The 26,390-nt window shown below is 22.4% G+C and overlaps 1 protein-coding gene across 3 annotated transcripts in view; it reads right to left on the bottom strand.

Moving 5' to 3' along the window:
- Positions 1-18,267: 18,267 nt before the first annotated feature.
- The window catches only part of LOC117174162 (very long-chain-fatty-acid--CoA ligase bubblegum-like), a 119,208-nt gene continuing 111,085 nt past the window's right edge, over positions 18,268-26,390 (bottom strand). For all 3 annotated transcript variants that reach the window (XM_033362981.1, XM_033362983.1, XM_033362984.1), the window contains exons 11-12: positions 25,179-25,304; positions 18,268-18,792 (exon numbers count right to left, since the gene is read on the bottom strand). In XM_033362981.1, coding sequence (XP_033218872.1) covers positions 18,598-18,792; positions 25,179-25,304 — 321 coding nt within the window. In that variant the 3' untranslated portion in view covers positions 18,268-18,597. The remainder of the gene's footprint in view (positions 18,793-25,178; positions 25,305-26,390) is intronic.

Genomic DNA, 26,390 nt, shown 5'->3' with positions numbered 1-26,390 from the left:
AAATTCGTAATTTTTGGTTGAATTCAACTCTTTTTTTATTTAAAATTTAAGATCTTTTTTGGTTAAAAATTCAACTATTTGGTTGAAAATGAACTTTTTTCTTAAAAACTCAAATTTTTTGGTTGAAATTTCAACGGTTTTGTGAAAAAATGGTCTTTTTAGCTAGAAAATTCCACAATTTTATTTACATATTTTCTATTTCTTGTTTGAAAAATGGTACAAAATGGACCTTTTTGTTAAAAGTTCGTATTTAATTTGAAAATTCATCGGTTTTAAAAGAAATTTAATCTTGCTTAGTTAAAAGCGCAACTGTTTGTTTAAAAATTAATCTGTTCTGTTTGACAATTCATAATTTTAGTTAAAAATTCATCTTTTTTATTGAAAATTGAACTATTTCAATATAAATTCGTATCTTTTTGTTTGAAAATTGATTTTTTTTAACATAAAATTTAATTACTCCATTTTTTGGTCCAAAATTTATATTTTTAAATGAAAATTCAAATGTTTGCTCAAAAATTCTTGTATTTTGATAAAAATTCAACAGTTTGATTAAAATTTCTTGTCTCTTCACTGAGAAATCTTTTTTAGTTTTGAATTCGTATTTTTTGGTTGAATAGAAACTGGCTTCTTAAAAACTCAAATTTTTTTTTGTTGAAATTTCAAAGGTTTTGTAAAAAATTTGTCTTTTTAGCTGGAAAATTCAACAATTTGGTTTACATTTTTCTATTTATTACCTGAAAAAATGGTAGAAAATTAACCTTTTTGTTTCAAAATTCGTATTTAATTTGAAAATTCATTCGTTTTTATTCGTTTTTTAATTTTTTGTAGTTAAATACGCAACTGTTTGGTTAGAATTAATCTATTTTGGTTAAAGAATCATAATTTTAGTGAAAAATTTAAATCTTTGCTCGAAAATTCGTGTGTTTTGTTAAAAATTTAATGTTTTGCTTAAAAATTCAATATTTTTTGGTTGGAAATTTAACTACTTTTAAAAAAATTTATCACTTTAGTTGAAAACTGAACTATTTTGTTAAAAATTCGTTTTTTTTTTTTGAGAATCTTCTTTAGATGAAAATGCATTTCTTTTGTTTAAAATGTAACCATTTCTGTGGGAGATTTTTGGTTGAGAATTCATCCTTTCTGGCTTGGAAATTCATTTTTTGCTTAAAAATGCAACAGTTTGTTAAAAAAAATTCTCCCTTGACTGGAAAATATTTTTTCATTGAAAATTCATTTTTAACGGTTGAATTCAACTGCTTTATTTGAAGTTAAATCTTTTTTCGTTGAAATATCAACAATTATATTTTTCTTTGAAAATTAATCTTTTTGGGTTAAGATTCATATTTTTCATTGAAAAGTCTTCTCTTTTGTTGAAAATTTATTCTTTCAAAACTCGTTTTTTTGTGAGTTGAAAATCAAGTTTTTGTATTGAAAATTTGATTATTTCAGTTGAAACTTCAACTATTTTGTTGAAAAGTCGTTTTTTTTGGAGTTGCAAATTGATTTTTTCAACTGAAAATTTAACTTCAATTTTGTGGTTGAAAAAAGCATCTTCTTAAATTGAATATTTATGTATTTTGTTTAAAATTTAATTTTTGGAACTGAATTTTAGGTATAGAAAGATAAAATAAAAATTTCTTTTAATTATTATTCAAATTCATGGAGTTCTGGGACAAATTCATGAAAATATTTGCATTTTCACACATAAAGATGAATACTAGAATGATGAATCTGTAAGCGAAAAATGAATTTTTAACTCACAAAAAATATTTAAACAAGAATATTCGAGAACAAAAAAAAAATAATTTTAAACCAAATACTATAATTTTCATTTAACAAAATTAATTTTTATAAAAATAGTCTTCCTCAATTGAAGACTTATATATTTTGTTTTAAATGCAACTATTTCTGTTGAACATTCATCATATTAGTTGAAAATTGAACAATTTCGCTAAAAAAATCTTTTTTATCTTGATTTTTAATTAGCATTTTTGAATGAATTTGAAGTACAGAAACAATAAAATCGAATGAAAGTTACTTTTTCAAGTGAAAAAAAAAGTTATTTAATTTTACATATTACTAGTACTTTTTTTACAAATTAATATATTTAAAAATACTAAGAAAGTACATTATTTCTAATAAACTCGTGAAATTGTCAGGGATTTTTTTCTCCAGGTTTTGAGTAGACACCCTGTCTTAAGAGTGCATGAGAGTTTACTTAATCCCGCTGTAAGTGTAATATAATTATTAATTATCAATACGAAATTATTCCGTCACATGAAATCCTTAGAGAGAAATCGTGCAACGTCCGTGGAAATTCCGGGACAGAAAGTTACATTTGCTGCCATTTTACAATATTCACTAGCCTTTAATTTAGAGATACAAATACGGTTAAATATTCGCTTGAAAAATTTTCGGTGCGAAAAAATGTAGACTTCATTGGTGAGGCCTTTGGTAAGTCTTCTGACGAGGTCACACTTTTTTTTTTTTTTTTAATTTTTAGTATCATTTTTGTTATTTAGTCTTGGACAACCAATTAAATTTGAAAAATTACATTGAGCTATTTAAAAAGGCTGAGGCTATTCGTACGGTCAGCCGTACTCGTGTCAGTTTTTCAAAATGATGTCAGCCGTACGAATAGACACTTGGATATCAAATAAAAAATAAAGGCAAAAGCAAATAATTTGTTACTGATAAATGGTACAATTGTACTTGAGAATGCAATAGAGAATCAACGAAACTAGGAAGGATTCACAGATCTGCATTTGAAAAGTTGCTGTGATGTGCTTATAATTAGTGAAACTATTTTTTTATATGAATTAGAGCGTCGAAAATATTCGCCTCTTTTTCGACAGATCGAGTAAATCTATTATTGTAGTATAAAGTTTCAATTGTAAAGTAAAATAGAAATGCCTCTTTAACTGAAGAAAATTTCGTTTCAAAGTTATTCAAGAAAACCCTCTCAATAGAGAATTCTCCTTCATTTTTTATTATTTTTTTTGTGAAAACCTTGAATTTGAAGAAAAAAAATTCGAAATGTGTAATTTTTGCCGTTTTCATTTTTTGCGTTTACTTGAAATTACTTCAAATTTTTAGAAAAAAATGGTGTCCAACTTTAATTTCAACCTTTTTTTAAATCATTATTTTTTGACCGGGAATTTGACAAATTTTTGGGAAACAAAAAATCCTTCCAACTTTAATTATGATCGTTTTAAAAATAATTAGTTTAATTTTTATCTTTCTTAATTGTGATATCATTCAGTTTAGAATGGGTAATTCAAAAATCTTTCACTTTAAAAATTTTCCATTTTAGACTTTTAATTTTTAAGCATGCATTTCAATTTGCGGAATTTCAAAATGCAATTTTAAAGACTTAAACAATTAAATATTAAGAGCGTACAAAATCGAGGATTTTTGATTTTTAAAAATAATTTTTAGTTGATCAACTGTGAATTTAAATTAATTAATCAATTTTTTAATTGAATTTTACTTTAAGATTCAAAAAACAAATAATTGATTGCACAAGACGATTCGGAATCAGTTCACAACATATTTTTAATTTTATAATAACTTCAAAATAATATAATTTTAATCTAAAATATTACATTTTTAAACACAGCAATTTTAAATTAGGAAAAAGAACAGTTACTTAATATTTAGGAATATCTGATTTTTAGTTTAAAATCAGTAATTATAAATTAAATATTCAAAACTAAACCTTGAACGATACAATTTTAATTGTTATATTTAAAAAATTTTAATTTGTAATTTAAATTGTTAAATTTTGATGTGTAAATAACAATTAAGCATGAAAATTAGAAAAAATTATAAAATGAGAATAAAATTAGGAAAAAAAAATATTAATTAAATTAATTGGAAAAAATTAATTAAAATTAATCAATTTGATAAAAATATATATAAATATGAAAAATTAAAAAATTAGTAAATAAAAATTTATAACAAAATATAGATTTTGGCAGATTTCGAACAAAAAATTTAGTAACTTTAAGAATTTTTACAGGCTTCAGAAGAAGAAAATTCATTACCTAGGAAAATTGCATATTATTTTTTATTAATGTTTCAAGATTTTGAAATTAAATTTCGAAGCATTTTAAGGATTTTAAAACTTTTTCAAATAAAAATAATTCAATTTTTTATTTGAACAGGGAATTTTCAATTTTTTACAAATTTATAATTGGAACTAGAATTTATCCAGAATAATAATAATTCTGACTTGGAACCGGTACTTTTCAAATTTCAACAAATTCCGAGCTAGTACTGGAAATTTTCGAAAAGGGAATTTTCAAATTTTAACCAATTCTGAGTTAAAAGTGGTATTTACCAGAAGAATTATAATTTGTCTTGGAACAGGGAATTTTTAAATTTAAATAAATTGCGAGCTGGAACAGAATTTTTTAAAAGAATGAATTATAATTCTAAGCTGAAAGGGGATATTTTCGAAAAAAATTATAAACTGGAACAGTGAATTTTACAGAAAAATTCTAATTCTATAGGAAATTGGAAAATGATTTTTTTTATTTTGAAAAATTAATTTTTAGAGAAAATTTTAAAAGATTATAAAATTAGAAAAAATAAATGTGGAAAATGTTTAGGAATTTTTTTTCTTATTTAGCAGCATTAAAAAAGAAGAAAAATGCGAATGATTTTAAAAGGTGTTTAAAAGTTCTGAACCAATTTCAAAAATAATTTAAAATTTGGACAAATATAAAACAAATTGTAGATTTTTCAAAACTGAAATAAAATTTTTAAGCATTTTAAGGATTTTTAAATTATTGAAAATAAAAATAACATAACTTTAAAATTAAGAAGTGTTTATTTTATAAAAAATGAAATTGTTCGATTTAAAAATTTTTTTAATTCATTGATTGATTCTTCAATTTAAAGCATTGCAAATGACAACGTGGATTTAAATGTTTGGAACAGAATCTGAATCTTTGAACTCTACAATTTATAAATTAAAAATTCTGATTTTTGAAGTTTAACTGCATTTAATTGAACATTATTTAGTTGAAAAGTGTTAGTAGCTTCAATTTTGTACCTGTAAATTATTGAGCATTTTATTTTTTAAAATTTGTAGTTCAAAAGTTTCACTTTGAGTGCTTTAATTTGCAGATCAGTTTTTATTAATTCAAATGGAAGTTTTTTTAGCTGGAGCGTTCGAGTTTTTCAATTCCATAGATTTTTACCAAAAAAGACCAATTTTTAACAAAACACGTGAATTTCAAATCAGAAAAGATCAATTTTCAATTAAAATGGAACCGTTACATTACCAATGAAGAAAATTATTTCTCAAATAAAAAAATATTTAAAAAAAAAAGAATTTTTAGCAAAATAGTTCAACTTTCAACTAAACAGTTGCATTTTCAACAAAATAATGAAATTTTGAATCAAATGAGATGATAAATTGCCAATAAAACACATACATTTTTAATGAAATAGTTGAATTTTCAACCAAAAAGATTAATTTTCTACCCGAAAAGACGAATTTTCAACAATATGCATCAATTTTTTTTACCAAATAGTTGAATTTGCTATTATTTTTTTAACTAAAAATTTAACTATCCACTATTTTGTTAAAAAATTCTTTTTTTTTAGTTGCAAAATCGTATTTTTTGTAGAAGTTGATTTCTTTGTTGGAAATTCAATTATTCCTGTTAAAGACTAAATATTTTAATTGAGAGTTTATCAATTTGGTTGACAATTAATTTTCTTAACTGAAAATTAAACTTCCATTTTTTGTTGAAAATCGATCTTTTTTAGTTAAAAATTCTCTTCTTTGATTGCAAATTTGTCTTTTTGATTTTAAAATACATGTTTAGTTTTGAAAAATTGTCTTTTTTGGTAGAAAATTCATCTTTTTTATTAAAAAATCATCTTTCTGATTTGAAATTATTGTACTTCAGTTGAAAACAGAACTATTTTGTGAAAATTTTTTATTTTTAGCGGAGATTAATTTTTCAAACTGAAAAATTTCACTATTCCATTTTTGGTTACAAAATCGTCTTTTTTGCTAGAAAATTAATCTTCTTTAAAATTCATCTTTTTAGTGGAAAATTCAAGTATTCCAGTTAAAAGTCGTCATTTTCGTTTAAAATTCATATTTTTAGTTGAAAATTGATGTTTTTTAGTTCAAAATTAAACTATTTGGATAAAAATTTGTCTTTCTTATTTGAAAATTCATGTATTTTGTTGAAAGAGCTTCTTTTTTGGTAGAAAATTAATTAATTTCAACTAAACAGTTTCAACAATGGTTGTGATCTAATCAATTTTTAATAAAAAATTGGGTAGTTCAATTGCTATTTAGGAGAATTACTTTTAATACAGAAAATAAGTGTCTACAAAACCGTTTAATTTTGCATCAAATAGATGAATTTTCAAGCCGACAAGACGAATTTTTTACAAAAAAATGGAATTTTGCACCAAATTGTTGCATCTTCCAGCCTAAAGGACGTATTTTCTAATAAAAAAAAAAACTGTTGAATTTCAAAAAAAAGAGCATTTCTCAACAAAATACATAAATTTTTGAAGAAATATGTAGTTGTATTTTCAACCCAGAAGATTAATTTTCTTTTAGAAAAGATCAGTTGTCCAAATTTGAATTTATTAATTTTTGGTTTATGTTTTTTTCGTTTCTAAACACTTTTAAATAAATAGTTGAAATTTTTCACTAAAAACATTATATTTTCACAAAGAAATGGATAAGTTAAACTTCCATGTAGGAAAATTAATTTTCTACAAAAAAATTTCATTTTGTACGAAAAAGTTGTTTTATTTACAAAAAGACGAATTTTCATCAAAATAATTCAACTTTAACAAAAACAGGTAATTTTTAACAGCCAAACAAAAGATTAAATAATTTGAATTTAGAATTGAATTTAGAAATCTTTGCAAATTATATTACTACCATTAAAAAGATAATTAATCATTTCCAGAATTTATGCCTAAAGTCCATAAATTTGCATAATAATTCAAACAATTTTTTATTTTTTTACTTTAATCTACTTTAAAATCCTAACTTTTGAAATGAAAATATCACATTTTAAACAAAATATTTGAATTTATAACCAAATAGTTGAATTTCTAAACAAAAGGATTAGATTTTAATTAAACACTTGTATTTTTATCTAAAAAAAAAAAATAAATTCCAACCGAAAATGGAATAGTTAAATACTATTCAGATAAAAAATGTATTTCCCACCACAAAAACAAACCAATTTTCTACAAAAAATATGAATTTTCAAACAAAACCAATTTTCTACCCAAAAAGTTCTTTTAACAAAATAGATGAATTTCCAACTAAGAAAGACAAATCTTATAATAAATAGTTGAATTTTTAACTAAAAAAGATCAATTTTAAACTCAAATTATGACTATTTAGCTGGAATACTTACATTTTCCACCAAAGAGATGAATTTTCAAGGAAGAAGATTAATTTTCTAGCAAAAAAGAAAAATTTTCAACCAAAAATTTTATAAAATATTTTTCACGCTTATTTTTATTTTAGATTTAAATTACATTAAAAAGTTTTAACTAAAAATATCAATTTTCACAAAATAGTTCAATTTCCCACTGAAATGATGAAATCTCAAATCAGATACAATAATTTTAAACCATAAAGATGACTTTTAACAAAAGAGTTTAACTTTCAACCAAATTATGAATATTTATCTGGAATAATTGAATTTTCTACCAAAAAAGACGATTTTTAATTAGAAAGATCAATTTTCAATCGGAAATGGAATAGTTAAATTTTCAGTAAAAAAAATTGTCAACCAACCTGATGAATTTTCAATTAAAATCTTGAATCTTTAACGGAAATAATTAAATTTTCAACAAAAAGATGGATTTATACCAAAAAATACGAATCTTCAAATAAAAAAGATCATTTAAAAAAACTGTATAGTTAAATTCTTAGTTAAAAAAATTAATCCCCAAACAAAAGAATTAATTTTTAACTAAAATGGTGAAATATTCAACTGGAACAGTTACATTTTCAGTTAAAAAAAATAATTTTCCAAAAAACACAACTAATTGTGAACAAAATAGACAGAGATAAAGTTTCAACTGAAATATTCAAACTTTGAATAAAATAAAAATAATTTTAGGCCACAGAAAAAAAACGAATTTTTAAGAAAAAATATCTTTGTACAAAATTTTTTAACTTTTAATAGAATAGTTTTATTTTCAAATAAAATTATAAATATTTAACTGGAATACTTCAATTTTCTACCAACGAGATAAATTTTTAACCAAGAAGATGAATTTTCAACCAAAAAAATTTTTTTCCACAAGACACATGAATTTTCAACTAAAAAAGACAAATTTTCAACCAAAAATACAAGTTCAATTTTCAGTTTAGAAAATGTTCAACCAAACTGATGAATTTTTAATTAATATGTTGAATTTTTAACGGGAATAATTAAATTTTTAACTAAAAATATTCATTTTCAACCAAGAAGGTTAATTTCTACCAAAAAATACGGATTTTTAAATAAAAAAGAGAGTTTGTCAACAAAAAACTTATTGGTTCAATTTTAGGAAAAAAATAATTTTAAGCTACAAAAAACCCGAAATTTGAACAAAATAGCTCATTCTTTAAAAAAAGAAATTACTTTTTAACCAAAGAGTTTAAATTTTAAGCAAGTAAATTTTCATTCCAAAAAAGGTAAATTCAAAACGAAATTTTTTCATTAAAGTTAAATATTCAGATAAAAAATATATTACCACAAAAACAAACCAATTTTCAACCAAAGATATGATTTTTTCCAACAAAAAGTCAAATTTTACACTACAAAAGACCAGTTTTAAACTAAAATTATGACTATTTAACTGGAATGCTTGAATTTTCCACCAATTTTTAACCAAAAATGTCATAAAATATTTTTTTATATTTAATTTTATTTAAATTAAAAAAAAATTAATTGAATTTAAGAATATTAACTAATTAATGTTAAATGTTAATTTAACAACCAAATAGTTTAATTATTAAATAAAAAATATCAATTTACTATCGGAAATGGAATAGTTAAATTTTCAGTTAAAAAAATGGTGAACCAAACTAATAAATTTTCAATTAAAATTCTGAATCTTTAACGGGAATAATTGAATTTTCAATTAAAAGAATCATTTCTACAAAAAAAAATTAATTTTCAACTTAAAAAGATCAATTTTCAGAAGAAAACATTCTTTAAAAAAAAAAAAACAACTAATTTTGAACAAAATACAATAGATAAAGTTTCAAATGGAATAGTTAAACTTTGAGTAAAAGAAAAATAATTTTATGCTACTGAAAAAAAACTAAATTTTAACAAAAATCTCATTCTTTAATTCAAAAAATAACTTTTTACAAAAAAGTTTAATTTTCAACCAAGCATAGTTTTTTTTTTAATATGAATATTTAAATGGAATACTTTAATTTTCTACCAACGAGATAAATTTTTAATCAAGAATTTGAATTTCCTACCAAAAAAATACGGATTTTTTACTAAAAAATAGAATTTGTCAACAAAAAACTGAATAGTTAAATTTTAGTAAAAAAAAATAATAATTTTAAGCTACAGAAAAACCTAGTGTTCCAGAAAATAGCTCATTCTTAAAAAAATTACTTTTTAACAAAAGAGTATAACTTTTAACCAAGTAATAAAATTTTAATTCCAAAAAAGGTAAATTATAAACGAAAAAATCTTCATATTTCAAACAAAAATATTTTTATTTTTCATTAAAAATAGTTGAATTCAATAAAAAAAGACGAATTTTTAACATGACTTGAATTTTCAATTCAGAAGAATCGGCTTTCAAAAGAAAAAAAATCCATTTTCAACCAAAAATATAATAATTAAATTTTCAGTTGAAAAAATTAACATCAAATAGAAAAACAATGTTTAAAATTTTCATTGTTATTCAATTTTATATAGCCTGCTGTGGAAAATATAAAATTGTATTCTTAAAAATCGCTGAACGCCCTGGGAAAAAAATGGGGCAAAAATGAAACAAAGGCAAAATATTAACAAGGAAATTTAATTACATGAACGTTACATATGTACATTCTTATTTGCGATGGAGCACAAAGCTTTTTTTTTTTTTATTGTGTAGTTAGCGAGAATACATCTTGAGTGGCTTATACACAGTTATTGTCATTTACATTCCCGATTACGAATTGAATAGAATTTTTTTAAATCAAGATTTAGACTCTTTATCATGCAAATTTTGAAAATTAATGAATAATTTTGTAATCGCTCCACAAAATGAAAGTACATTGCCGACTACGTGAATTGGATACCTGCACCTTCTCTTTCAGATTTAAATCTGATTTCTAACTAAGAAATTTTTTAATTTTCGTGTTCTTCGCCTTCGAAAAATCTATTTTACAATGTGCTTAAGCCTATATTAACTAATGCATTCTCAACGGTGATATGTGGTCGACTGATTTCAAATTATTTCTAATTTGGCCTTTAGTATTTCGCAATTTAAAAAAAAAAATGCAATTTTTAATTTACAAAAGTGTTCAAAAACTCAAGTCTGAACAGTGTGTGTACTCAAAACCTGAAAAAAATTCCCTGAAAATTCTAGAATTTTTTTAAACAATCTAGTCGGAGCATGTGCACAATTTCACGAATTTATTATAAATAATGTTCTTTTTCAGTCTTTTTAAATATATTAATGTGCAAAAATGGTATTATTAATATATAAAATTAAATAACTGCTTTTTCACTTAAAAAAGTATCTGTGATTCAATTAATGCGTTTAATTTAGAAAGGTTAAATTTTCATTTGAAAAAGTTAATTATCAACTAAGATAATAAAGAATTTTCAATAGAAATAGCTGAGTTTTAAACAAAAAATATAAATTTCTAACTAAAGAAGACTATTTTGTCAAAAATTCATTTTTTCTAGTATTAATCTTTATGTTTGGAAATTGCAAATATTTTGATGAGATTTTTTTTTCTTACACTATAATTTTTTCAACTGTAAATTGAAATATTCCATTTTCAATGAAAATTAATTATATTAAATTTGCCCCAGAGGTCCATGAATTTGAATAACAATTAAAAGAAATTTTTATTTTATCTTTCTATACTTCAAATTCAGTTAAAAAACTTAATTATCAACCAAGATAGAAATTAATTTTCAACAAAATAGTTCAATTTTCAATTAATATTGTAATTTTTTAACAGAAATAGTTAAATTTTAAACAAAATACATAAATGTTCAACTGAAGAAAAATATTTTTTCACAAATTTATTTTTTAAAATGAAAATTAAGTTTTTCAAATGAAAATTTATCTATTTCAGTTAAATATTTACTTAATTTATTGAAAATTATAGTATTTTGTTGCAAATTCGTTTTTCTTTTGTACTTGAATATTCTTTTTTGCTGTTATTTGGGGGAGGGGGGGTTAAAAGTTCATTTATTGCTTGGAAATATAGTTCAAAATTCAGTTACATTTTCAGTTAAAAAAGTTAATTATCAACCAAGATTAAAAAGCATTTTTAAGAAAAAAGTAAAATTTTAAACAAAATACATCAATATTTAATTTAAAAAGACGACTTTTTCAACAAATTGAAAAGTTAAATTTTCAGCGTAAAAAAACACGAATTTTCAAGACAATAGTTAAGGTTTCAACTAGAATAATCAAATTTTCAATACAAAAACTTGATTTTCAATCCACAAAAACGAGTTTTCAAAGAATAGATAAATTTTCAACCAAAGAGAAGAATTTTCCATGCATATTATGAATATTAACTTAAAAAGATTAATTCTCAACGAAAAATTTAATAGTTAATATTTTAACCAAAAAAGATCTTAACTTTCAATAAAGTAGTCAAATTCAATGAAAAAATACAAAATTTCAATGAAGAAATATTTTCTAGTAAAAAGAGAGAAATTTTATTAATTAAACCGTTGAATTTTTAAGCAAAAAAGAAATTTCCAACCGACAACATTACTTTTCTACCAAAAAAGATTCATTTTTAACCAGAAATTGACTATGTAAATTTTTTTGTTAAAAGAATTATTTATCAGTCTAGATAAAAAATAATTTTTAACAAAATGGTTCAATTTTTAACCGAAGTGATGAATTTTTAACTAGGATGATGGAATATCCAACAGAAATGGTTTAATTTTGAACAAAAAACATGTATTTTCGTTTAAAGAAGATTTTTGACAAAAAAAAAAATCTTCGACCAAAAAAGGTGAGTTTTCAACAAAATAGTTAAATTCTCAACCGGATCAGATTAATTTTTAACTAAACCAAAATTGAGAAAAATGTCAACTAAATTGTTGAATTTTCTAGCTAAAAAGACAAATTTTTCACAAAGCCGTTGAAATTTCTACCAAAAAAATTGAGTTTTTGAGAAAAAAGTTAATTTTCAACCACAAAATACAAATTTTAAACTAAAAAAGATTTTTCAGTCAAGAGAGAAGAAATTTTTATCAAACTGTTGAATTTTTAACAAAATACACGAATTTTTGAGCCAACATTTCAGTTTTCATTTAAAAATATAAATTTTGGATTAAAAAATAGAATAATTAAATTTTCAGGTAAAAAAATTAAGTTTTATACAAAAAAAATACGAATTTCAATCAAAATAGTTCAATTGTTATTGAAAAAGATGAATTTCCAACTAAAATGATGAATCTTCAACTAAAACAGATTAATTTGTAAACCAACAGTTGCGTTTTCAACTACAAAAAAATTTAATTTCAATCATAACATATGAATTTTCAAATTAATTACGAACTTTCAACAAAAAGGTTAATTTTCTATCATTTTTCAGGCAAGATAGAGGAAAAATGTAAACCAAATTGTTGAATTTTCTATCTAAAAAGACAAATTTTCCACAAAACCGTTGAAATTTCAACCAAAAATTTGAGTTAAGAAAGGAGTTAATTTTCAACCAAATAGTTGAATTTTTAATAAAAAAAAGATCTTAATTTTAAATTTTAAAAAAGAGTTGAATTCAAGCAAAAAATACGAATTTTCAACTAAAAAAAATTTTTCAGTCAAGAGAGAGAAACATTTTTAAATCAAACTGTTAAATTTCTAAGAAAAGAAATTGAATTTTTAACAAAATACACGAATTTTCAAGCAAACATTTGAAATTTTCATTTAAAAATATACATTTTAGACCAAAAAATAGAATAATTAAATTTTCAATTAAAAAAATTAATTTTCATACAAAAAGATACGAATTTCCGTAAAAATAGTTCAATTTTTTAATGAAACAGATGAATTTTCAACTAAAATTATGAATCTTGAAAAAAAAACAGATAAATTTGTTAACAAACCGTTGCATTTTGAACCAAAAAAGATTACATTTTTACCAAAACAGATTAATTTTGAAGTTAAATACGAACTTTCAACAAAAAAAGGTTAAATTCCTACGGAGAAAGATTTTTCAGACAAGAAAGAGAAAAAAATGTTAAACAAATTGTTGAATTTTCAAGGTAACAAGAGGAATTTTTCACCAAAAAAATTGATTTTTTAATTAAAAAAAGTGTGATTTTATAACAAAAAGTTCAATTTCAACAAAATAGTTGAATTTTATACCTAAATAGTTGAATTTCCAAACCAATCTGTTGTATTTTCTGATCAAAAAGACTAATTTTCTTCAAAACAGTTCAATTTCGACCAGAAAATATCAATTTTTAACAAAGAATTTAATTTTCAACCAAATGGCTACTTTTCAAAAGAACTAAATTTTCAGTTAAAAAGAGTAATTGTTGTGCAAAAAAATACGAATTTCCATAATAAAAAGTTCAATTTTTAATGAAGTAGACGAATTTTCAACTAAAATTACGAATCTTCAACCAAAAAAGTAAAGTTTTCGACACAATAGTTGAATTCTCAATCACAACAGATTAATTTTTAGCCAAACCAATGCGTTTTTAACTGAAAAGTATTAAATTTCTAATAAAACGGATGAATTTTCAAATTAAATAAAAAATTTCAACAAAAAGTTTAAATTTTTTACGAAGAAAGAAAAAAAATGTAAAACAAATTATTGAATTTTCATGCTAAAGCCAAATTTTTTCGCAAAAAAAAAAGATTTTTTATTAAAAAATGTGAGTTTTTAAGAAAAAAGTTCATTTTGAACCAAATAGGTGAATTTCCAAACCAAATTCTTCTATTTTTAAATAAAAAGGTCGAATTTTCTTCAAAACAGTTCAAATATTGACAAAAAAAATATAAATTTTCAACCAAATAAATGAATTTCTACCAAAGTAGTTAAATTTTCAACCCAAAAATACGAATTTTCAAAAGAATAATTAAATCCAGTAATATAAAGCTACTTTTACAAAATAAGAAACATTTTTACTTAATTTTCTATTATGAATTTAAAAAATTTAAGCATATTCTCGAAAAAATTATGACATTAAAAAAATATATTCCTGACATTTCCAGGTTTTCCAGGTGAGCAGACACCCTGTTTAAGTAAAAATCGCCCAATAACTGCAAAATTTCGTCAATTTTGAATTTTTTGTCGATCACAGTTTTCACCTGAAAGAATGTAGTTTTAACCCTCAACCTATGGATCGAATACACATTGTAATTAAATCAATATTGGCGAATATTGAAGAATTTTCAGATTGATCTACTCGCGTCAATGAAGCTGACAATCGAGAATTATTTTCTCTCGACAAAAAGGCACTTTTGTTGGATGAATCATCGGATTATCATTATTAAATTGGACTTTTTTTCCAAAAGCGCATCATATCTAAAGATCTTAAATGCCCAAGAATTTATTTTGAGCAAATAATCTCGAGAATATGCTCAGCATTTATTGTTTAAACAAAATATATATCATAATTAGTATATATATTTAAAAAAAAAAAAAACTATTTAGAGTAAAATAAACATATCATTTTTTTAAATTACAGAGTTGCTACAGATCCAGTGATTTTAGAAAATTAGAGAATGTCAGGGAAAACAAGGAATTTTTGGAAAAAATAAACTTGAAGTTAATTTCATTATTATAGTTAAAAATTATAGTTGAAAATTGATCTTTTTTTGCATTAATTCGACTATTTTGTGTATAAATTTAACATCTTTTTTGGATGAAATATTAAATATCACGATTTTCGTTTAGAATTTATCCTTTTTGGAATTATTTGGTCAAAAATTCATTTATTTGGTTGATGATTCATCACTTTATTTGACAATCCTTTTTTTTTGTTCAAAATTTAATTATTTTTTTGAAAACTTAATTATTTTGTTAAAAATTATGTTTTCAAGTTGAAAATTAATGATTTTAACTGAAAAATTATCTCGTACATGTTTGGTTCTAAACTTATCTTCGCTAGTTGAAAATTCAAACATCTGTTTAATTTCCTGTTAAATTTCCTTTTTGAAAATGCGAATTTGTTGCAGAATATTTAAGCTTCTTGGTAAATAACTCCTCTTTTTGATTGAAAATTCATTTTTTTGGTTCAAAAATTTTTATTTTTATTCGAAAATTAGTTGTTTTTTTTTTTTATTTAAAATTAATTTTTTCAACTAAAATCGTAACTGTTCCATTTTTTGTCGAAAATTTGTTTTTATAAAAATTTAATCTTTTTGGTTGCAAAATTAGACTATTTAGTTGACAATTTACTTTGATTTTATTGAAAATCAAGTTTTTTTAATGAAAATCTAATTATTTAATTTGAAAATTTATGTTTCATTTGAAAATTGAACTATTTGCTGAAAATCCGTTTTTTTGGTAGAAGGGAACTCTCAGTAGTTAAAACTTATCTTTTTGGTTATAAATTAATTTCTGTGGTTGAAAATTCGTTTTTCTTTTTGTTAAAAATTTATTATGCCAACTGAAAATTAAGATATTTCATTTTTGTTAAAAAATTTATCTTTTTAGTTGAAAATGTATGTAATTGTTTAAAAGTAAATTTTTTTTTTGTTGAACATTTATCATTTTAGTTGAAAACTCATTTTAACTATTCCACTTTTTGTGAAAAATTTACTTTTTTTGATAGACATTTAATCTCTTTTTTGTTAAATAAAGTTAAGTTTTGTAAAAAATGTAACTAGACTATTCTAATTTTTGTTAATAATTCATTTCTTTGGTTGAAAAAATATATACATTTAAATAAACATTTTTTTACAGAAAATTCATCTTTTGGTTTGAAAATTCCACTATTAAGTCAAAAATTTATATTTTCGGCTGAAAATTCATCACTGTGATTAAAAATTAATTTCTTTGGCTGAAAATTGTAACTATTTAATTTTTTTTTAAATTAATTAATTTTGCTGAAAACTCTTTTTTTTTTGTTTCAAATTTACTTTTCCAACTGCAAATTCAACTAGTTGAATTTTGAACTAGAAAAGACAAATTTTGAACCAAATAATTGAATTTAAAACTAAAAAAGATCGATTTTTAACCATAAATGGAATAGTTAAAATTTCAGTTAAAAAAATTTTTATTTTCAAAAAAATAGTTAAATTTTCAATTAAAATGATGAATTTTCAACTATAATAATAAATCTTCAACTGAAATAATTGAATTTTCCAACAAGAAATTTAATTTTCTATATAAAAAATAAATTTTTCAACAAAATACATGAACTTTCCACAAAATAGTTGAATTTTGAACTGAAAAATATTGATTTTACACCAAAAATGCAATTAATTTCTACCAAAAATACGAATTTTCAACTAAAAATAATTTTCAACCAAATATTTTAAGTTTCAACTGTAATAATTAAATTCCCACTAAAAAAAATTAACCTTCAGCCAAGAAAAGGACAAATTTTTTTACAAAACCGCTCAGTTTCTACCAAATAGATGAATTTTCAATTGAAATTTCATTTCAAAAAAGATAAATTTTAAAGGAAAAATTTAGTAGTTTATATTTTAATCAAAAAATTTAATTTCTATTTAAAAATAGTTTAATTCAACCAAAAAACTCCAATTTTTAACTATGAAAAAGATAAACCTTGTACATTTTCAAAAAAATACATACAATTTCAACGAAAAATTTGAATTTTCTACTAAAAATTATTAATTTCAAACAGAAAAAAAAACATATTTTCAAGAAAATAGTTTTTAAAAACTCCTACAAATAAAGAATCATAGTCATTGAATTTGTTGTGTAACTAAAAACAAAAAAAATTAAGCACGCTCGCGTGCTTTTGAAAATTTAGTTTTTCTGTTTTAGGTTTAAAAAAACATTAACTATTCAAATTTTTTGTTGAAAATTGATCTTTCTTAGATGAAAATTCATCAACTTTGTATAAAATGAGTATTTTTTTCGTAGAAAGTTAATCTTTTGTTTTGAAAATTTAGCAAACTATTTGGTAAAAAATTCATATTTTTAATTAAAGATTCATCATTTTAGTTAGAAATTCATTTCTCAGGTTCAAGATTTATCTTTAGATTTTGAAAACTCAACTAAAAAGTGTTTGAAATGTATTTATAAACAAAATTTTTTGTTTGCATTACTATGTAGCAATCCCGAATTAGGCACTGTTTAATGCAAATAATATGTTTTCTATTACTTTCACTTCTTTTACCATTAAAATAAATCGCCCTTTCCAATATGAATTGATACATTTTCCCGCGAGATTTAAATAATGTAATTATCAATAAAGATAGAAAAAAAAACCGATTTTTTAAATCCTAATTCAAAATTCTCAAAGCACATAAAGCTCAAGCATATTCTCATGCTCGTAAAAAAATTCTCCGAGCACTCAAACTCTTCAGAACACTAATCATATTTGCTTTCATCGACGGCTCAGCAAAAACCTTGTTAATGAAAAATCGTTTGCGAAATGCAGACAATTGCTTAAAAATTATTTACAACGTTCTAACAAGGTTTTTTTTTCCTTAGGTGTAATATATTACACTATTTTATACATAGAGCACATCATGAGCGAGAATTCGATACGCTTCAAAAAAATGTAATATGAAGAGGTTCACTGTAATGACAAAAAAATTAAAAAAAAAAAAAAAAAAAAAAAAAAAAAAAAAAAAAAAAAAAAAAAAGACTATCAAATATAATACAAACCAAACAAACTGAAATCTCTCACACCAAACTACGCATTTTTTTCAACTGGACTGACATTTGCAAAATAATGACGCTCGAATGATACATTATATAATATAAAATACTTTTCATCGACGCCTGCAAAACAAGAAGTAAATATTGCCCCCGAATTTCTCACGAATCTACAAAGACTTATCCATATTTCGCGCACCAGTGCGACTTATTGTTAGATACAAAATTTTTCTATTTCAGATGCTTGACTAGTCTCGTTTAAAAAAAAAAAAAAAAGACGCATGAATTTTCATTCTTCTCACGTGCAATTTTTCCATCAATTCGCATTAGTTCGCTTCGAGCTGCACAGAAAACTAATGAAAAGCTGTCTTTTTAGTTGTTTGTTTGTTCTTTTTCTTTTTTTGCTTTTTCTTTTTTAAATATTCTGAAAAAAGACGCTTTTAGAATATTTCTGTAAGGATAACGCGGGATCCTTTTGCTCCCCGATGATAATCGTAAAATACGATAATTATATTTAACGCCCTATACTTCACATTTTAAAGTACTCGTTGTACTTTGTCTTTCTTGCCTATAATGTAGAAATTATTTTAGTTGTACATCTCTTCTATCAAATCCGAGTACATTCTTTGAACGACATTTCGTCTCACTTTTAACGTCGGGCCCAATTCTCCCGTTGGGACGGAAAAGTCGTGAGGAAGGAGCTGGAATTTTTGCACTCTCTGGGCATTGCTTATCGCTTTCTCGTTTGCTCTGCTGATGGCATCTTCTATTTCTTTGAATACCTGCAAAAACAGAAGCGAATTTTTGTTTATAACACTTTGGAAAAGAAAAAGCTTCCAAACACTTTTTATTCTCTTGAAACCTTTAAAAATGCGTATAAAGCCGCTTCCTGTCGCCGAGAATTGAAAATGGCCTATGTGTTGAAAACGGCCATGCGGCGGCGCTAATAGTAACTTTGTTCTAACTGGTTTGACTGCTAGTAAAAAAAAACCTATGCTATTCTTCGACGAAAAACACTAACATAACATAAAAAATTTGTTATGTATTTTGTTTAAGTTATAAGTTAAAATTTATCCAATTTTAATTAATAGGTCAATAATAAGGTAAATTTTTAACTCAAATTGGAACGGTTAAATTTTCGGTTGAACAAATAAACTTTCAACCAAACTGATATATTTTTAAATAAAATGATTAATCTTCAAATTTGAAATCAAAGAAATGGACTTTTGACAAAAAATATAAGTTGTAACTAATGAGATTACTTTTCTGCCAAAAAAAAACACTAATTTTCAACACAATAGTCAAATTTTCAACCAAGAAGATAAATTTTCAATCAAGAAGATTAATTTTCTACAAAATAGTTTATTTTTGAACAAACAAAAATTCTGTTATCAACTAAAATGATGAATCATCAACTAAAAAAAGTGAATTTTCAAAAGAAAAAATGTGAACAGAAAACTTAAATTTTCGTTTAGAGAAATAAAACCAATTTTCTACCAAATATTTGAATTTTTAATCAAAAATATTAGTTTCAACCAACGAGATTACTTTTCTACAAAAAAAAAAAAAGAATTTTCGACAAAATGCCAGAATTTATAACCAAACATGGAATAGTTGAATTTTTAATAAAAATGTAATTTTTAACAAATAGTTTATTTTTGTACAAACATTTTTTTTAAACTAAAATGATGAATTATGAATGAAAGAAGATGAATACTCCACAAAAAATGTTAATAGTTGAATCATCAAGCAAAACAGATTAACTTTCAACCAAACAATTGTGCTTTTTAATAATAAAAGATGCAGTTTCCACCAAAATAGATGAATTTTCAACAAAACAATTTAATTTTAAAAAACGATACTCTTTAATAAAATTGTTGATTTTTAAACAAAATAAATTAATTAAATTCTACTTCACTTTATCGAAAATTACTTGACTTTCCTGATTTTTCAATTTTCAACTAAAATGAAGAATCTTCAACCCAAAAACTACATTCTAACAAACTTGTTGAATTTTCTACAAATCAGTTTCATTTTTACCGAATAAAATGAATTCTCAGCAACAAATGTAAAAATTATTATTTACCCTAGAAAATGATTTTAATTTTCAATAAAAAAAGTTGATATTTCAACCAAGAAGATTAATTTTCTACTATAAAAGACGCATCTTGAACAAAGTACGTGAGTTTTAGACCAAGTAGTTAAAATTTCAACGAAAAAGGATCAACTTTCAACTCAAAATGAAATACTTAAATTTCTATTTAAAAAAAAAACACAATTTTCGGTTTCTTATGTTTATAATGAACTAATTAAAAATTTATAACTAACACAATTTCGCATCACCATTGTATAAATTCTTTAAAAAACTATCGTACACATTTTTTAAAAGGCGATTGAATTTTTAAAAAAAAGTCGCATTTTCAAACAAAAGAGATTCCACATCAACCAAAAATAGTTTGAATTTTTAAACAAAGAATTCGATTTAAAATATAAATTTACAATAAAAAATGGAAAAGATGAACTTTCTGATAAAACAGAGGTTTTTAATCAAGAAAGAAAAAAAAAATCATCCAAATTTTTAAACATTTCAGTCAAAAGACGAATTTTCTCTTAAAAAGTGGAATTTTCACCAGAACATATATACTGATATATTTTAAAATAAAATGTTTAATTATATAATTATTGTGAAAATGACACTGCGAATTTTTCTAATAGTGTTTTTCTGTTCTTTTATCGAATCATTGCCATTAATTAATAAAAACATTCTGGATTCTTTCCTAAAATCTTGATAAAGTGTGAAAAATTTTAAAGCACAATTTATCCATATCACATAGTTTTAGAAAAAATTTGAGTAGGTTTAAGAGATATTCAAAAGTTTTGAAACGATTGAAAAATAATTAAAACTTGTAAATATTTTTAAATAATTTTATAAAGTTTCACGAAAATGACAGACATCTTTTCTGGTTCCTAGGAAAAATTAAAATAATTTTTTATTTCGAAAAATTTATTTGAAGAGATTATTTAAAAAGATTTTAGAAGATTTCAAAAATAGTCAAAGAAGAATCGAAAAGGTTTTAACGCAATTTTTTCAATTTTGTAGAATAATTAGAAAGCGCAGGAAAAATTTAAATAATTTTTAGAAATTAGAAAGTTTAAAAGGTCTGACAAGATTAAAAAAAGGAGGTTTTCTTATATTCGTGTGCAAATTTTTAATTATTATGTATTTAAAAAAATGCACTTTAAGAGAAAATTGAAAAAGGTTTTTAAATATAACAAACGATTTCCTAAAATTTATAAAAATAGTGTAGAAGATTTTAGAGCAAAATATTTCAATTTCGTAAGATTGTAAAATAAAAACGAACAAAATGGAATAAATTCAAGAAATATTTAGTAGAGTTTGAAACAATTTCGAAAGTTTTCAAGAGAATAAACAAATTTTCTTAAAATTGCTGGGAAAATTTAAAAACTTGGAAACATTTTCGAAAATGTACCAAACATTTCTTGATTCCTTCACCAACTTCTAAAAGTTCTAAACATCTTTTAAAAGGACTCGAATTTTCATAATATTTCGCAAAATCCTATATTATGAAAAAAATTTTGTTTAATCTTTAGATTCTTTTTTGACAAGCAGCCTGAAATATTTCAAAATCTTTTAAATTTTTTCAAGAATTTTATGAAAATTATATTTACATAAATTTTAAAACAAGGTAATAATACTTATTTTCTTGTTCTCAATTCTCAGAATTTAATTTCAGCATGGATTTATTATGGAACTTTAAAAAATAATTTTCGATTAATTTGAGTGTTGTCAAGGATAAAAAAATATACGTTAATGGTCTTTCTTCAAGAGTGACATACAAATTTTTTAATATTTTAGCTTCGTTACAAAGTTGCCGAATGATAAAATAAATGAATTGTTAAATTCCCATAAATATTTCTATTGAAAAATATTAAGCTTCATTTTATTTCAAAATCTTGAAATATCTACATTTTGTTTGATTTATTTTTGTTCATTCAATTTTTAAATTATTTTTGAAATTTTTTCAAAACTTCGAAACATCTTTCAACATGAGACAAATTCTTCCTATTTTTTCTTTTTAATATCCTGTCAAATTGAGAATTTTGGAAATATTTGTATATATTCTCTTAAAATTAATTTTTAACATAGACAGTCGTTTTCAGTTTTCCTAAGAATCTTTAGAATTTTAATTTTAATTTTTTTTTAAGCCTTTTATAATTGTTAAAAAACGTCTAAATTTTTAGTTAAATTACTTGTAAATTAAATTTCAATTTCAATTCATACTTTGTTTAATATTTTTTTAATCTGTTAAAATATTAAACTATTTTTGAAAAAGAAGAAATTTTAACTAAACAGCTATTTAATGAAATTTAATTTTTCAAAAAAAAAACCGGAATATTTAGATTTGCAGTTAAAAAATTAATTTTTAATGAAAAAATTAAATAATTTTCAACCAAAAAGATAAATTTTCAACCAAGAAGATTAATTTTTTTTTAAACATGAATTTTTAACCAAATATTTAAATTATTAAAGGATTTTTCAACGTAAGAAATTATTTTTAACCAAAAAGATGAACGAGTCATCAAGAAGATGAATATTATCCCACAAAAAAACGAATTTTCAGCTGAAGAAAATAAATTCGTAACCAAACATGGAACAGGTCATTTTTTAGATTAATTTTCAACAACAATTTTTCGACAAAATAGATCATTTTTTAACATAAAAAAAGTTTTTTTTTTTACTAAAAAAGATGAATTCTCAACAAAAATGTTAATAGTTGATTCTTGAATTAAAACAAAAAAAAAACAAGTTAATTTTATGCCGAGAAAGACAAATTTTCAGCAAAAAATAGAATATTAAAATTTTTAGTTAGAAAAATAGTTTTTCAACCTAAAAACAAAAATTATTTAGAACACTTTGAAAAAGAAAATGCACTTTTAACTTCTAAAAAATAAATAATATAATTTTAAAAACAGGTGTAATGAAATTTTCCCATGAATCTTCAGAAAACTTTTTTATTCTTTTGAAACCTTTAAAAATTCGTAAAAAGGTTCTAAATTTTGTTTCGAAACCTTACAAAATTCATATTTTGTTAAAATTCTTTTTAAATCTGTCCAAGCTTCAAATTATTTTTAAAATATTTAATTAAGATAAAATGTCAAATGAATAAAATGAATTTTCAACCAAAAAGATAAATTTTCAACCAAGAAGATTATGTTAAACAAAAAATATGAATTTTCAATAAAAAATTTTAATAGTTGAATTAAATCTATTCAAATTTCAAAATATTTTTGAAAAAGACAAAATTTTAACTAAACAGCTAAATCTTTAACGAAAAAATGTAATTAAAGAGAAATTTTCAACCAAACATAGAGTAATTAAATTTGAAATAAAAAAAATTAATTTTTAATGAAAAAAAACAAACATTTTTAACCAAATATAATGAATTATTAAAGGAATTTTCAATGAAAGAAATTAATTTTCAACCAAAAAGATGAACTTGTCATCAAGAGAATAAATATTCTGCCACAAAAGACGAATTTTTAGCTGAAGAAGATAAATTTTTATCCAAACATGGAATAGTTAAGTTTTTAGATTAATTCTCAACAAAAAAAGCTTTTTAATACTCTAAAACGATGCATCATGAACCAAAAAGGATAAATTTTCAACAAAAACAGATTAATTTTTAACCAGAAAAAAAATGTCTAATATTTAAATTTTAAACAAAAAAGTTTTTTTAAAAACTAAAATGATGAATCAACTAAAAAAGATGAATTCTCAATAAAAATGTTGATAGTTGAATTAAACCTTAAAAAATTCATAAAAATTCATGAATGTATTTAAAAAAAAATTAATTAGATATATTTTCAACAAAAATGGAATAGTTAAATTTGTAGTTGAAAAAATTAATTTTTAATAAAAAGAAAATTGAAACTAAATAAATTAATTTTCAACTAAAAAATGACTCAATAATAATACAGTCGTAATTGAAGGCTTTTATTAAATTTAAAATATTGTTTAAGTCTAAATTTGTCAATTTTTAACCCATTTAATTTCAAATTGTTTATTTGAATCGAGTAAATTAAAACAAAAAATTGACAAGTAAACAATTTGAAACTGAATTGCTTGACATAGAAAGCTTTGAATCTCTAAAATGTTGAAGAGCTTTTAAACTTTTAATGTTAAAATTTTAATGGTTCTATTTATTTTTTTATATTTGAGTAATTAATTAAAAACTTGAAATGATTTCAAGTAATTTAAACGAAGTGTGTTAACATTTTTTTTCAGAACTTCCAAATGTATTTTTAAATTAATCCCATTTTTCCTGCAATTTTTGGAAAATCCTATGAATTAAAAAAAAAATCCTTAAAATCTTCCAGGTTCTTTTTGGATAATTTTGGAAATCTCTTAAAATCTTTTTAAATTTTCTGTTACAATTATTTTTCAAAATTAAAAATCATTTTCAATTTTTCTAGGAATCTTAAGGAAATGTTTTTATTCTTTCGAAGCCTTTTACAATTCTTAAAAGGATTCTAAATTTTTTGTTTGAAATCTGCAAAAATCTACATTTTGTTTTCAATTCGGCGATGGGTTTCAAATTTAACTTGAATCTTTTTAAAACTTCTAAATATCTCTTAAAATTACTATAATTTCTTCTACAAACTGTTTTTATATTGTTGTAGGAAAAATCCAATCATTTTTAAATAAATTTAAATTTGTAAAAATTTAAAACCATTTCTAGATTTCTCAGGATTTTGTAATAAAATTTCAAAGCTTTTCAAGAATGCTTCAACGATTTAAAATAAAAATAATTTAACTTCTAATTTAAGAACTTTTAAGTTTAAAAAAAAAATTATTTTCCATTTTTTAATGTGCCTAACTTGAAATTACTTAAAATTTTTGAACTCTATCATTTACAAAAGTATCTTCCATTTTATACGTGTAAATTATTGAGGATTTGAATATAAAATTTTTGATTGTGAAACTTTTAAACTTGAATTTTAAAAGTTTAAAATTCAAGAGTACCAGTTTGAATTCTTTAATTTGTTGTTTATTTTTTATTAATTTAAATAAAAAAATTGTTGGTGAATCGGGGAAAAAACCGGGAAATTACCGTATTAACGAAGATTAAAGAATAAAAAAACTCACCAGAGGATCGCGAGTTGCTATTATCTCAGACAGCGTTTTCGCCTTGCAACCAATAGATTTAAGCCAAGCCTGTGTATCAGACAAGAACGTATCTAATGGATCTCCTGTATCTGCGTTCATTTCAGTCTGAAAAATTAAAAAATTTAATTTTCAGTTATCACCATTAATTTTCAACTAAGAATAAAGCAATTTTCAAGAGAATGGTTAAATTTTCAACCAAAAGCATGAATCTTCAAAAAAAAAAAAAGAAAAGCGAAATTCTCAACGAAAAGTATAACAGTTGATATGTTCATAAAAAAATATTTTAATTTTCAATAAAAACAGTAGAATTAAAAAAACCAATAAGAATTTTTATAGAATTAGTTGAATCGTCAGTCAATAGATACTAATTTTCAAACTAGAAAAAGGAATTTTCAACATAAGAATAGAAGCTTCAACCAAAAAAAATTTTTCATTCAATACAGAAAAAAAATTCACGTGAAAAATGTTGAATTTTCAAGCCAAAAGACGATTTTTTTTTCAAACAGGTTCAATTTTCAATTCTACAATATGCATTTTCGACAAACAATTAAATTTTCAACACAAAAAGGACGAGGTTTCCAAAGAATACATGAATCTTCAACTAAAAAGATATAAAATTTTTAATGAAAAATAAAATAGTTAAATATTCATTTGGAAATATAAATTTTGAAGCCCATTTCCAAAAAAAAAGAATTTTTCTACAAAATAGTTAAATTTTCAACCAAAGAAGTGAATTTTTAATCGAAAATAGAAATGGAAATTTCAGGAAAAAATTAGTTCTCAACCAAATAAGATTAATATTCAAGGAAATAGTTTAATTTTCCACTAAACAGATTAATATTTAACAAAGAAGGTTAAATTAATATAAAAAAAGATAAATTTTGCACAAAGAATGGAATATTACATTTTTTTAATCATGGATCTTTAATTAAAAAAGATGAATTATGAAAAAAAAATACTGATAATCGAATCCTCAAACAGAAAGACGAATTTCCAACAAAATAGTTGAATTATTAACCCAAGAGATTAATTTTCTATCAAAAAAGAGACTCTTCAAGAATATACATAAATTTTCAATTGAAAAAGATAAATTTTCTACAACAAATAGAATAGTTAAATTTACAGTTAATAAAATAATTTGTTGACAAAAAAACAAAAAAAGAATTTTTAACAAAATACTTCAATTTTCAA

This window comes from Belonocnema kinseyi, chromosome 6 (genome assembly GCF_010883055.1).
Source record: "Belonocnema kinseyi isolate 2016_QV_RU_SX_M_011 chromosome 6, B_treatae_v1, whole genome shotgun sequence".
NCBI classification, from domain to species: domain Eukaryota; kingdom Metazoa; phylum Arthropoda; class Insecta; order Hymenoptera; family Cynipidae; genus Belonocnema; species Belonocnema kinseyi.
The sequence above is the reverse complement of the archived record's forward strand: the minus strand, read 5'-3'. Positions and strand labels throughout refer to the sequence as shown.